Source organism: Parus major, chromosome Z, assembly GCF_001522545.3.
Source record: "Parus major isolate Abel chromosome Z, Parus_major1.1, whole genome shotgun sequence".
Taxonomy (NCBI): Eukaryota; Metazoa; Chordata; class Aves; order Passeriformes; family Paridae; genus Parus; species Parus major.
The window spans coordinates 21,663,534-21,677,986 of NC_031799.1; the positions used below are offsets into that span (position 1 = coordinate 21,663,534).

Here is a 14,453-nt window from a genome sequence, read left to right on the forward strand (position 1 = left end):
TCAAGTCACTTGCTGGACTGTTTGCAGTTGGACTACCATGATTTTGTAGGAGGGACTGGAGAAATTTCCTTTTTTTTTCAGGAAAAAAGACCCTGAACAACTTAGGTGCTGGGAGAAGAAGTCTTAAAGCCTTCAAATGAGACTGAGAATAAATGTTTTGGTTTCCTTCTTTGATGAGCAGGGAGAAAAGACCAGGAAATTAAAAGGCTGTCTGAGCTAGTGAAGAAAACCTTACCAGGAACCAGTACCTGGGGAACTGTAGCAGACAAATTAGAAGGTGTTTTTTTTTTCCTCTCTTTTTGGTGTCAGATTCAAGTAACCACAGGGATGAAGAGTCTTCCCTATACTGCTGTCAAATCCAGATGGTCTATGCTAGTGGAAAATAGCTCAGTAGAGGAGACGGATGATGTGATACAGTGTGAGGCTCAGGTCAGGCTAAACAATTGGCTTGTTTTTTCCAAAATCATCAGGAGAAGAGCAGTTGAGCAGACTTGAATATAGATATTTTGCAGTGATTTTATTTTCTAATGCTGAGCTGAGTCACCACTTAGTGCCGTTTGTGCAGAGAGATGGAAGCTGATCACCTTCAGTCAGGCTTAACTTCAGCTCTGCCAGTGCCTGGCACCCATGGTTTAACTCAGTGTAGCTTTCTTGCCTAGGTCTCAAGCTGCTTGGTGTGCTGCATGGCAGTTCTGCCCCGTGGTGGCTGAGGGCAGGAAACCCTCACCAGAAAGCATGGCTTGGGCAGCACCTGGGCTGGAGTGACTGTTCTCTGAAGTCTCTTCCAGTTTTGCACAGTTGGCAGTGTGAGATGTGCTCCTCCAAATAGGTCATCAGTTGATTAACTGGTATGTTGGTTCACAAAGCCTCTTGGCTTAAGTCACATGGTGAGTCTGAATATTAAATAACAAGCAGTGGAAAGCCAGTTAAGTCAGACAAAGGACAAAATAAAACCTTCTTTTTGGTGAGTTTAGTTACTTCCAAGGGATAAACAGCTGTGTAGTCATGTGAATCATTGAAGAAGCTTTTGGAAAATGCATGTGCAAAACAGCACTAGGTTTTCAATAATAGTCTGAGACCAGCTTCTAACACTCAGGATGCCTGGTATCAGACATCTCTTGTTTTCATGAACTAAGAAAATATTTCTGTATTTGTAGAAACCAAACGTCCAAGCAGGGGCAGGTGTGTAGCTGCTTCAGGATCTTTTTCATGCAAGGCTGGCTGCTTTGCCTGTCCAGTTTGCTTGGATGCTGCCTGTAGCACTGAGAGTAGATGCTTGGATGTTTTTGATAGAGCTGCTGTTAACAGCTCAGTGACTGCATTATCTGCAAATCTTATGGCCCAGATAATGCTGGTAGTCAAGTAATCAAGCAGTGCATGAAAAGCTAAGCTGCTCTAGGCCCCCATGAAAAGAAGCTTCAGCAAGGCACATTCCTGTGCTCGGGTGGACAAGCTGGAAGGCACGCATTCTCCCCGCTCTCACCAGGCTGTCAGATAGGAAGGAAGAAATTAAAAGCTGCTAAGTCTTCATTTCATTAAAGAATGCAGGTTTTTTAGCCCATTGTGCTCTTATCCCCTTTGAGTTTTAGCATTTCTGCTGAGGTCTCCCAAAAGGAAATTCTTTGTTGTGATAAGCTTGATACTTGCCTATGGTTTGTATAATTTAAAAATACCATAGGCTGTTTTGGGCAGTGATCCTGGAACTCTTCACTTTAATGACAACACAAAGTATTTTCTAAAGCCTTTGAGATCTTTTTGGAAACATATGTGGAAAATTCGTTCTTAAAATCTCACTGTCTCTATAAAAGCAGCAGGCAGGATAGGTTCTCTTACTTCTTGGTCTTGTATGTAAACAGCTACATGTGCTTAACATTACTCTCATAGCCCATTCCACTGATTTATCAGATTGCATCACAGCTTGCAAAAATCAAGACTTGAGTGTGTGGCAGATGTTAAGTGTGTTTTGGTGGAGTATTTATTGCAGAGAATATTGAGTTTTGCTCAAGTTGGTAAGCCCGCTTTTACCCTGTTTTGTTAACCTGTCTAGCTCTTGCTAACCATAGGTGGTCCCCAGGCTGTTGTAGGATGGGACTGTTCAGTATGTCTGGGCCTGCCTGTGCATGGAGAGGTGGTTTGCACGAATGAGGGCTGTTACCTGTCTGCTTACTTCTGCTCTTTACTGGGTGAACGTCAAAATTACTGTTCCTTGCACTGACAGGCACGTCCAGCACTCGAATGAGGTGGTAGGAAAGCACCACTGGAAACATCTGCTCACAGTGGGAGAAGGCATATAGGACAGCAGCAAAACATTCACCTCTGCTTTCCCCTCCTGGCCGGGCACTGTGCCCTCAGGTGAAGTGGTAGAACTGTTGCTGCTGTAATTTTACTAGGCTGCTTTATTTGTTCACCCTCAGCAGAATAAAGAACTGTCAGGGCTCATGTGGTGCTGGAGCAGGGGTAGGAGCGAGTGGCTGACAGAGGAGTCACAGATTTGTCTCAGTTGGAGTGGACCCACAAAGATCATTGAGTCCAGCTCTTACAGGAATATATGGGGATCGTACCCACAACTCTGGTGTCATTGGCAGAAAGGCTGGGTCGAGGCTGGGGTTGTTAAGCCAGCCTGGCCACCAGAAGCAATGTCTGTGAAACTGCACTTCCAGTATATTTCAACAGAAATGTTTCCTACACAGCTCTCCACAGCTGCTGTTGTGAAAGCAGTCAAGTCAGCCATCATCCAGGCAGTTCCAATCCTGGTGCAGTCTGTTTTCAGGTGTATTAGGCTTTCAGATTCTGGAGTCTCGGGCATGTTGGCACTGTACCCTGTGAGCTCTGAAAGAGTAGCACTGAGCAAAGCAGGTGGCTGGTCTGTGCTGTGGTGTCGTGGTGGGTTAGTGTGAGGGAGCTGGCTGGTGGTGTTTGTGGAAAGCATAAATACTTCTCCAGGGTTTGTAATTATTGTCAGACTGTGGTGTGCACCCTGGTGAGGGATGTAAAGCTAGAGAGAGAGCCGGGCTGGCTGCTGCCTGACTTGGGAGCCTTTGGATTGAGAAGGACTGCTACAAGCTCCTGGTAGAGCAGCCTGGCTTTCAGGTACCATTATTCTGGCTCTTGGAGAACCCCGGCTTGGGGTGGCCAGAGACTCTGAAGGAACTCTTGTGTGTACAGGGCCTGCCTGCTGGCAGTGGTCACAGACCTTCCTTGTTGTTTGGGTTGTCTCTGTCCTAAAAACTGTGCAGCATCCTCTCCCCTCATTTGGAGGAACTTTTAATGATAAGCTAAATCTGTAAAATATTTTTGACATTGCTTTTCTTTTCAGTCGTCTTTTTATGACATGACAACAATTTGTTGCTGGTTTACAGTGGGTTTTGAGCCCCTGTGCAGGAGTCAAAAGGAGGAGGAGAAATGAGATGGGCCATGCCTGCAGTAAAGGATGTGACATCAGAGTAGTGTCTGTGTAACTTTGCTGCACATTGACCAAAACTTAACAGAGAACTCCTTGTATATGTGGGCTTTGAAGTCTTGTCACCCACAGATGTTATCTTTGAAACCTCCTGGGTCAGTAGGTTGTGGCCAGCATCTTAGTCTTTGGGACAGAGACTGTTCTCATTTATTTTTGGATAACACCTAATTCATTGTGGCCTACTCTGGAATGTTAGAGGTACGGTTAAAAAAAGAAAGAAAGTAAAAAAAACAACCTTGCAAAAAAACCCCAAACCACCAAATTTGGGGCTGTGGCTGAATAGTCTAACCAACTTTCTATGGTTTCCATGGCTATTCAGAGTGCTTGAAGAGTTGAATCTGGAAAAAGATGGAAATACTGGTATTTTTCACAAATATTTCCTATTTATAGGGTACATGCTCACTATTAGAAACTATCATTAAAGTCTCTAAGTAATGTGGAAAAGTACATAAATGACTTACACATTCTGTTTAAGCATTTGTTCCTTTAAGTAGAAGCTCCAGGGACCCAGGAGTAGAATAGCAGGCGTTGCTGGATGTAGATGAGATTTTACTGGCAGAGTTCTCTAGCACCTGGTGTAGGAAAATGTTTTTCTCCTTACAAATGCCAAAGCTGCATACCTTTTTACTTCTGTACTGTAGCTATTAACGTTATGCTAAGGCCAACAGTTCATTTCTTCATTGTGGATACTTTGGATTGGGCTGATACCAAATCCTTTCATGCTGAAAGGACCTTTAGTCTTAATTTTTTGTTGTTGTTGTTACAATTCTGAAGTGGGTGAATTACACATTTCTGGTATGAATTTGTTTTGAAATGTTATCCTATTTGTTGAATTACCTTGCTGTAGCTTCCTTATTTCCTGGACTTTTGTTGATGCACTAAAAAGCAATGTAATTTCACTAACTATAAAACATAGAATTGCCATTCAGCCACTAGAGCCTTCTATTTTGAAAGTATACTTGCATGATGTGCTTTTGAATATAGTATTTTTAATTTCCAGCAGAGGTGCCAACGTGAGCCCATTCTGGTTATTCCCCATATCTGGAGCTCTGTGTTTTGGGGAGGATTTCTGTTCTGCAGTAGCAGCTGTTTTAGCAGCTGCATGCTTTGAGGCCCCATCTCCTCTGGCACGAGATCCAGTGGTAAAGCGAGAAGAGCTGCATGGGGGCTGGGTTGGACTGTCCCCATTTTATGTCTTCTGCGACCAAAGAGCTCCTGTTGAGAAAGAAAAGGGCCTGTCTGCCAGCCCCTTCCTGGGGGATGAAGGCCAGAAGTATGACCTTGAATGTTGCAGAGATAGTCATAGCAAGGAAGTGATAAAGTGATAAAAGAGATTTCTTCAAAATTATTTGAGGCTCTTTGAACAACCAGTCTGGTTGTGAGATTCTGTGGAGTTAGATATCTGTGTCTGCAAACACAGAATAAACCCCCTCCCCTTGGTCAGACACTGATGCTGGAAGAGAAAGTGTCCTGGGAGGAAAACAGTGCATGATGCTTGGGTGCCTGAAGACACATAAAACCTATGAAGTTTGCCTGGATGACTCAAATCTGGCACTAGTGGATTTTCGATCTTTTGGCAAGCATCTACCTTGTATGACGGCTTGCTGCAAGCAGAAGGTTCTCTGAATGTTCCTGTGGCCCCTCCAAATGCTGAGGAAACACCGTAAGAAGCAGCCTTGGTGTGCTGAGTGCCAGGGTCTGACAGCACACCATACCTGAGCCACAGAGAGCCCCTGGAAAATGGGAGTGTAGGGGGCTGAGGTTATTCTGGATTGGCAGCAATGAGACCTGGGAGAGTGGCTCTCTGCTCCTGGCTGCCTGCTGATGTCCAAAAATCCCTCCTGTGGTCATGGCTGGTGGGTTAAGCACAGACAGGAACCCTGCTACCTATTGCAAGTAAAGGCCTGGCCATGGACAGTGCTGCCTTATGTATATAAGTAAGGCTTACCTTTGTATTTTATAGATTACTTTCTTAAAATTAGATGGCAGGGAAGGTGAATCCAGGTTCTTAGAAAACCAGTAATAATGTTGACAGCAAGAAAATGATGAACCTCAATCTAGATCCCTTTTGGGATTATTCAGCATCTTTTTCCTTGTTGAATATTACATAATATTCATTATTCAATTAGTATAATTACATGGGTTTTGCTATGTTCCATGAATTTTATCCAGTTGTTGGTAGAAAACTAAAAATACACAGGGAAATCTGTCTCTCATCCGTAGCAAATCTGGGGAAGGTAGACAGTGATGTGCTTAAAACTCTAGTGACTTTTGATATGAAAGACAGTCTGTTTCCACTTACATGCTGCTCAGCTGGGAGGAGAGGACTTGGGAAATTCTGGAGTCAGTCTTGCAGGAAGCCTCCCAGCTTCCCTGTCTTAACTTTTGCAATAGAAACCTTAAGATGGAGGGTTTCGGTGGGAATTTTGACTCGTGTTTTTTTTTGTCTTGCTCTTCAGTTGGCCTGCTGCTGTGGTACTGCTGCTTGTTCCTTGTGCTGCAAATGCTGCCCCAAGATAAAACAGTCAACCAGCACCCGCTTCATGTACGCGCTTTACTTCATCCTGGTGACCATCATCTGCTGTGTCATGATGTCTACAACAGTAGCTAACGAAATGAAAACTCACGTAAGTAGCAGAGATGGGGTCACTGCTGCCCCTGGAAGAAGATGGGGCTCCTTCCACAGCTCTTTGTGTACAGGGGTGCTCCATCAGAGGAGGTGGTCGATTTCCTCCACCCATCCACTTCTAAACCCGGATGGGATGATTTTCCATGCTCAGTCTCTTGATTTTTCCATGCTCAGTGTCTTCCTGTCACCCACTGAGTATGTTTCACAACAGGAAGAGCCAAGGCCTAGCATCCTTCCTCTTTGGTGCAGAAATCTGCTGCAGTGAACCCACCCCAGGCTTGCTGTGCAGGCGGTGTCACAAGAGGGAGAAGTGTTAGGGAACTTGTTTTAGTAGAGCAAATCAATTCAATCTAACCTTGAATTTGTCTCTGAAAACTTGTTTAGCGGCAGAAGCAGCAAATTAGAAAATAACTCTTCAAGTGTTGCAATTTTAATTCTGCCTTCCTGATGCAAAGCACAATGCTCCAGAGCCTTTACAAGGGGTTTTCTTCAGTGTGTGTTGAGTCATTGTGTTCACATGGCCTTTAACCACAGCAAATACTGTTCATCTCTAATTGTCTTTTCAATTAGAGAGCTTCAAAAGCATGAAAGGAGCTGTGGCTAGAGCTATATTTAAAACTGAAGTTTCCTTCAGAGTTTTAATATAAATTTCCTAAGCTAAATGCTCACCAGCCTGCTTGTGCTCACACACTGGTCCTGTTGTACCACATATTTGGTTTGGCTTCATAAGCCACCCAAGTAGCACAAATCCACTCTCTCACCCACTACAAGCTACAATAATAAAACTCTGCTTTTAACTGGAGAGAACAAGGGCTGCATTGCTGAATTCTTAAAAATGAAGGTTCTGCACTGAATGCATCATTTGGCCTGCTTCAGGGTTGTGTACGTGCTTGTCTTGGAAGTTCAGAAAGCTTCCATCAGTGTGAGCATCCTGTTGTTTTGTGCTCCTCTCCCAGAGAGTGGGGTTGCACAGTGAGGCCTCTTTCCTCGTTGAACCAGTTGCTGAACAACTGCCCTGGTTACGTTCTGTGCTTGGCTTTTGGTCATCTCTGAAACACTTCCCTTCAGAGCATCTCAGATGCAGAAGGTGGTGGCAGCACCCCCTTCCTACAATGCAGATAAACCAGCAGGTTTATAGCAGGCTAATCTGAGGGCATCCGTGCTCTGCTGCCTCTGATCTTTCTTTCTTCCTTCCCATTGTACCTTCTTTGTATGTTCTATCCTAATTTTCTTTCATTTAATAGCACTTTGCGTGAGTTGTCCTAGGCCACCAGAAGTTGATGACCACCCTGTAGGAGCACCCAGTACAGACATGATGCTTGCCTGTGAGCTGTGACTTAAAAACTGTTCAGCATGCGCGTGCTGAAATCTCTTGCCAGGAATTACTTTGACTTACTAGATGCTTAGCTTGGCAATAAAGTGAATAACCCAAGGAACTTAAGTGTGTGGGAGACAAATTATGTGTTCATATCCAAATTTCATAAAGTTCTTTTCCATCAGTAGTGTGGTTTTAAAGCAGCTTGTATCCCTAACAAAAAATACTCTTTATCCAACAGGAAAGTGATTCAAGAAGCCTTCAATAACATGCTTTTCACTATTGCCAAATTTTTTTTCCAGCTCATAGTCTTGAAAGCTCAGTGTGGGAAGAAATGGCACAAAGAGTAGCTGTTAGTTTGAAGTGGAAAGATAATCACTCTCTTAGTTTAGAGCATTTGATGTCTTTGAATGGGAAATGGACCATCTGAAAGTACACTTTCTTTATCTGCTTTCTAATTTAATAATTATGTTCAGGGCTGTTGAAAGTTCAAAGACCCCCTGAAGCTGATTCAGCACAATTTTAATAAACTGCACCTTGAGAACACTTATTCAGACTAAGCAGACTCAGCTTCTCAGTGATGAGCTGTGTTTTGAAAGTGCTGTGCACTTACTGATTCCTTTGCTTTTGGCTGGGCCATAGAACACTCCCAGCTCCTGAAGCCAAACTGTAAGCAAATACTTTGCATGATATTTTTGGGACCTCACACTCTCTTTTTTTTTTGAGAGAAGACAGATTTTGATTGATTTTAATCAGATTATTCTTTTTTAAAAATTTTTGCATTTAGGTAAAGAATTTCAAATTGTAGTGCAGTCCTTTTTAGAGCTGTAGTCTTGGCAAGGAACCATGTGTCTCCTTTACCAGTGTAGAGTTCAAATACTCGTGCTGATCTTACATGGAAGGAATCTCTCTTATGTCAGTGAGATGTGTTTTTTTCTCTTTGGTTGTTTTGCTGTAAGTTCCCAAGTCTGCGGTAGTAGATCTCCGGGGAAAGAAGCAAGAGGCAGTGGAGGAACAGGGAAGAAGTTGATGGTTACTTGCAGGAAAATTTTGGGTAGTAAAACGTAAAATAGATTTTGAAAGAGTAATGTTCCATAACAAGACAAAAGATTGGGTATTCATCAATCAAGACATGTGAACCCAGTGATGGGGACAGAAATACAGAAAAGACCGATGTAGAGTTACACTCTATATTGTGCTTCTATACCTTGATCCGTATATTATTTATTTTTTTCCTGTTACACTGTTTTTTTTTTAAAAACAGATACATCTTTACTCATGTGTGTTCTGTTGAAGCAAAAACTTGCATTTCACAGGCTTTGAAAGGATAATTGAGAGAAGAAAAGGAAATAATTGGTTTGGTCTCTCAAAACATTGTTAACTTTTTTTTAAGGTAAATTTTTTTATGTTAAATTTTTATGTTAAAGCTCTTTCAAAACTAGTGGTTTCTGCCTGAAAATTTTCACATCCTACTTAATTAATGAAAAGAAAAATAAGAAAGATATTTTCAGGAAAACAAACACCAATAAAACTCAGTTCGGTTGTGTGAAAGCATTTCAGTACAAAGTGGTCGTATGTTCTAGCAAAACATACTTTCAGGCTTATTTCCCCAGCTAGATTTATATCTTGGCCCATAACTGCATTGTTGCATGTTAAACCCCAAATATGCAACCAAAAATAAGGGTTCTTAGTGCAGATGCCCACTGCATATTTTGATAAAAATTAAGCCATAGATTCATGATGATGTGTTCTGGTCTGATTGTTCCTTGGTTTTTTATTAAATTTCTCAGCTGTCCAAGACAGGTAATTTTACATGGGGTTTTTTTTGCCCTTGCTTGCCCCTCTACATGGATTTTCTTTCATGCTTCCTCTGCTTCCATAACAAAGTTTGCCTGCTGTATTCTCCCTTCTTGGATGAGGACATCCAGGTGAAAGCAGGAACCCCCAGGGCTGTTTCTACACACTTCTTCCTTCCTGCTCCCTGTGCTGTGTGCTGTGCCGTGCTCCTGTGCTCACACATTTGGGTGTTGGCAGACCCCACCCGGGGGTGGCCAGGCTTCTTGCACCGAGATGGTTCTGTGTGCTTGCAGTGAGAGGGGAGCAAGGTCGGGGCATCCCCTCTCTGTAGATGCTGCTCAGATGTTGACCGTCTCTGAGGGCTTCAGTGTGTGCTGGAAAATTGCCAGCTGTGCTGTGATAACATCACTGCTTGCACAGCAGCTGGGGCGTTTGTATTATTGGAGCGGATACTGAGTTTCTGCAACAAGAATGCTTTGTCTTCTACTCAGAGGGCAAAGAATTTAGCTTCTGGTGCTTTTAAAGGTACAAAAGTGGCTATTTCACTGTATCTTGGCAAATAACTAATATGTGGCTTAACAGCTGTCAGATATACCCAGCAAATGGCTCACATGATAAAACACATAGGGTGGGCAGCATTCTCAGCAGCTGAACATGTTTGAGAGATACAGATTGAAAACAAACATCAGTCTTTTTTGTCTGTCAGTGAAGTCACACAAGCCTTGATAAATTGTTCCCAGCGATAGACCATACTTTCACAAAAACTAGCCCTTTTTATTCTACCAGTCCTATATGTCCCCAGCATTGCGCTTGTGTGTTTTATCTGTTAAACTCTCAAAGAGTTTGATTTTATTATTTTTTCCTTTTTTGTTTTGTTCCTTCAGGACCATGGGTCTCCTAAAAGAGCATTCAGTCCCATGGGACTGTTTCTGTGGCCATCACTTTGTACTGCATAGTGTGGTGAATACTGCATTGGTGGCTAAACTCTTTGTTGCTTATGTAGGGCAAACTGAGCTATTGTTCTTGTTAATCCATCTATTTTCTCTCAGCCAGACCTGTAATGAAGTTAATATTTACAGCTGGAAAGAATGTACAGGTTCAAAAATCCCATCAAGATCTCTGTAGAAACCTGTGCAATTAAAGAAGGTGCCTGTTTATGGTTACCCAGTGATCTGTTTCTAATTAGCTAGTCAGTTAATCAAGTTCTGTGATATTTTCGTTTTGTTGTGTTTTGTTCTGAATGTCTTGCAAGTAAAGTGAACAGATCTTTTAAAGATCTGTCTCCTTGGTGAGTGCTATCATCTATGTCAAACAAGTATTTTTTTCCAGAAATATTTTTAGTTCAATATTTTTAGTTCCATTTTCTAACCTCTCCTGATTGATGGTTATTATAAGCAAAGAACACAAAAACATTAATGGATAGCCCAGTTGCTTTCTCTGGCATTGTTGCGGCCCCTTGGCTTGCTGTGGCATCATTGTGGCCTTGATAGTTCTCATAATTATTCCAGTCCATCCATTTGCTCATTTTGAATGCTGGCATGTTTGCCCATTTCATTGCTTTCCAAGACCTGGGAAAAGTGTTGCTAATGCTCCAGACAATTTCTAAGGAGCTTTCCAAAAACTCTTGGATGCAAGTTAGCCGCAGCTACTTGTTTAATGTCCAGCTTCTTTATGCAGTGGCTACTAATCTCCGAGTTACTGCTGAAAGAGCAACTTGGAGTGGCCCAGCTTGGATCCGTTCTCATAACACCACACAGCTGTGCTGAGATGTTTTCATCTCCTCGGCTGGTTCTAGCCCACCGAGCATCAGCTCCATGTTGTAGCTAGGTTTGCTACCCTTAGCTCAGCAGCACTGTTGCTGTGGACTCCTCTTTTTGAGGAACTGCTAGGAGAGTTGTTGAGCTCCTGGCTGGTTTGGGTTCCTGGAACATTGATAGAAGTTGCATATCCTGCTGAGAGAGGTAGGCTTTCAGAGCCTGGTGGCTGGAAGCTGGCAGTTTACTTGATAATCTCTTGTTTCCTGCATCTCAGAGGACTTTCTACCTGGCTGGCTGATTACTAGCGCCCAGGCCCTCTCATTCTTTCATTGTTACAGCTTTGTGTACGATCCTGCTTGCTGAATGAAGGGGTGTCCTTTGCCATAGCTGTTGATTTGTGCGTGTTGTGTCCTGCTACATCTTGGCTTCTGTATCCTCCAAGCACCTGTATGGATAGCAGCAGTCAGCTCCAGAGGGTTTAATAATGTTGCCAAACTGGTCTTGCCAGCCTCAGCTGAAGGCTGTAAGCGTACAGAGAGGCCCTTTTTTCCTTTGAAATGGACAGTGGTTTTCTAATTAAATTCCTGTGTTTCTGTGCAGCTAAATGGTTCTCTGGTTGTGAGGGGTGGATGTCTACACAGAGGCGCCTCACAGCAGCAGGTCCTGGCCACATAGACCTGTTTTTTTGAACACCCAGTATCATGTTCATGTGGTGAATCTGAAGCCAAAATGTGGAGCTGTTTCTTTTCCCCTTTGTGGGGAAAGGCCTCAAAGGCAAATATTTAATGAGTCAAGAAAGGCAGGGTTATTCCACCTTTCTGTTAATTTAAAATAAAATCAGGTCAACTGGCACAACTGCCTTTCAGAAGCTGTGATGGGGAGGAGGGTGGCTGCTGCCCCTGTGACACTTGGATGTCTGCATTTCCAGCCAGGGCAGCACAAGCCCCTGGTATGTCTCATGTAAGCTGAATTACTGAAGCAATCAGAGTCTTTTGCTGTACAGCATGGGAAGGGAAGAAAGGAGAAGATTCCCCAGGATGAGGGAATAAGCACTAATGGGCAGGAATGGCATGAACTAGGAGAGCTGAAATAAGCTGGATTTGTACCCCAAGGGATCTGTAGAGAGTTGAATGAAGGTTCTGGAAGACTTCAATCCCTTTTTTTTTTTTTTTATTTTTTTTATATCTGCTGAACCCTGAAATCCAGATGAAGGGGTGTCAAAAGTCAAAGGTATTAAATGAAGCCAGTGAAAAATCAGAGGTGCCCAGACTTAGACATGCTTGGTTATGTATGCTTCGTGTCCTTTCTAACAGCTTATATATAATGTGTTCTGCTTTTCAGATTCCCTTCTACAAGCAGATGTGCAAGGGTATTCAGGCGGGTGAGATGTGTGAGAAGTTGGTGGGGTACTCTGCAGTGTACAAAGTCTGTTTTGGGATGGCCTGTTTCTTCTTTTTATTCTTCTTGTTTACCATCAAAATTAACAACAGCAAAAGCTGCCGAGCATACATTCATAATGGGTGAGTTTTTTGTTTGATTGCCTAATTTTCACATCTCTTTACAAGTTTGTGACATGAACTTTCCGTGTGGGTATAGTACTAGGCAGAAAAAAAAACGAAAAACCAAGCAACTTCGCTCTTAAGTGATAATCAGTCATCAAAGGACGTGGTCTTTTTTCTTGCTCTGCTTTAAATAGAGATTTCTTGTGGTACTAAAGTTGAAAATCTCAAATTCCTATTACAACCAGATGGGTTTTTTTGTTGTTTTTTTCCTCTTATACAGATTCTGGCTTATTAAACTTATAGTTCTGGCAGCAATGTGCTCAGGAGCCTTCTTCATTCCTGATCAGGACACTTTCCTCAATGGTATGTCCACTTGTTTTGTTATGCTGCTTCATTCTCTACTATCTCATGAGTGGTTAGAAATGCAGGAGGTCTGATCAACATGGGTATTGCCTTGTTTCTTCAAGTAAAGCCTTTACAGACCAGATGCAAAAATAGTATTTGGAGCTGCTTGGAGGGAGTGCTGTGTGTGCAAACTGCATGGTTTTCATGTGAATGTGCAGGAAACAGCATGTTTTTTTCTGACCAAGAGCAGGCCAAAGTGGTAGGTAACAATACCACTGCAGCAATTCTTTAAGAATTCTTGCCAATTCTTTAAGAAATATGGAATTATAATGGTGCAGAAGGAATTTTTCCCTGAAGATCACAGAGCTGAGTATTAGTTTGACTTGTGCAGGTAGCCGTAGCATAGTGCAGCACAGTGGAGAGGGGCCAGTGCTCCAGGAGGCACAGTAACTTGCTGGGCACTGGTGTTTGCTGCCTGGAAACTTGCAGTGCCCCAAAACAATTGGTGGTGTTGTTAATTTTCAGGTTGGGGACATACATGCAGTAAGGCAAAATTAGAGTTCTTGGGCCCTGGTACGTGTGCTCTGCTGAGGATGCCACGTCAGAAGCATTTCCAGTTTTGGAAGGAATGCTGGCACAGCACAGGCACGCTGCTACTAGCCCAGTACTGAAGTGCCAGATGGGAGGGAAGTGTATCACAAGAGTCTTGCGGGCTAGGAGCAAAGATCCTGGTGATACCAAGTTTGTTTTCTTACAATAAGTTCTCTCTTGCAGTAAGTTCATCTTACAGGATGTAAGCCCATAACCTGTTGGGTCTGGACAGGTGAAGAGGAATGGGATCAGTAAAGCAAAGGAGCAGTTGTGTATGCTGCCTGCTTCCACCAGGACTTGCTTGGTTACCTTGTTCTCAACACTCTTCTGCTTTAGCCAGGATGTTTAAAAGGGCAGGAGGAAGGGGTAGCATGGGGGAGAGAATAGAGTGGACAGACTGTGAGCACAGTACTCTGGGAAACTGAAGTAAAAACCACTACAAGTTAACCACTGACAGTATAATTCAGCTTTTTACACTTACTGTCTGTTTGTTTGGTCCTGCTCAGTTTGAGGCCCGTCTTCCATCTCTGTGCGGTTGTGGGATTGCTGTATGTGTTTGTCCTTGGAACCCATTTATTTTGGGTTAGATGTAGCAGTACAATGCCTTGTACTCGTGAGCAGGCCTGTCACTTTGCAAGTGACCCTTTTCCTGGTGAAACACCTTTAGGAACTCATGTGTTTGCAGAAAAGAAGAAACAGAATTTTTTGTTCTGATTCTCAACAGCAGTCTAATGTAGTCTGGAGATGAGGATAACAAGCTTTCTTCCCCAAACTAGCTCATGACTTTTCACTCCAAAGCTGTATTCTGCAACTCTTATTAAAATGACCTCTAGTCTACCTCTGAATTTGAGATTTGCAGATGGTTTGGGTATAGTGTGTTTGTGGGGTGTTCTCCCCTCCTTTCAAGAAACTTATGCTGTCAGTTGGTTGGTTGGTTGGTTTTGGGTTTTTTTCTCCCAACTGTTGTTTTTTTTTTTCCTTTTTTTTTTTTTTTTTTTTTTTTTTCTTTTTTTTTTTTTCTTGAAAAAGAAACTCTCCTGCCATGTTTCCCAAGCAG

The 14,453-nt window shown here is 42.8% G+C and overlaps 1 protein-coding gene across 10 annotated transcripts in view; it reads left to right on the plus strand.

The window, feature by feature from the left end:
- Nucleotides 1-14,453, plus strand: part of SERINC5 (serine incorporator 5) — a 78,894-nt gene that overhangs the window by 17,784 nt on the left and 46,657 nt on the right. For all 10 annotated transcript variants that reach the window (XR_001525394.2, XR_001525396.2, XR_001525398.2 and 7 more), the window contains exons 2-4: nt 5,920-6,087; nt 12,300-12,478; nt 12,741-12,823. Coding sequence is in view for 6 of the 10 variants with exons in the window: in XM_019009218.2 (XP_018864763.1) it covers nt 5,920-6,087; nt 12,300-12,478; nt 12,741-12,823 (430 nt within the window). In the remaining 4 variants the exon portion in view is untranslated. The remainder of the gene's footprint in view (nt 1-5,919; nt 6,088-12,299; nt 12,479-12,740; nt 12,824-14,453) is intronic.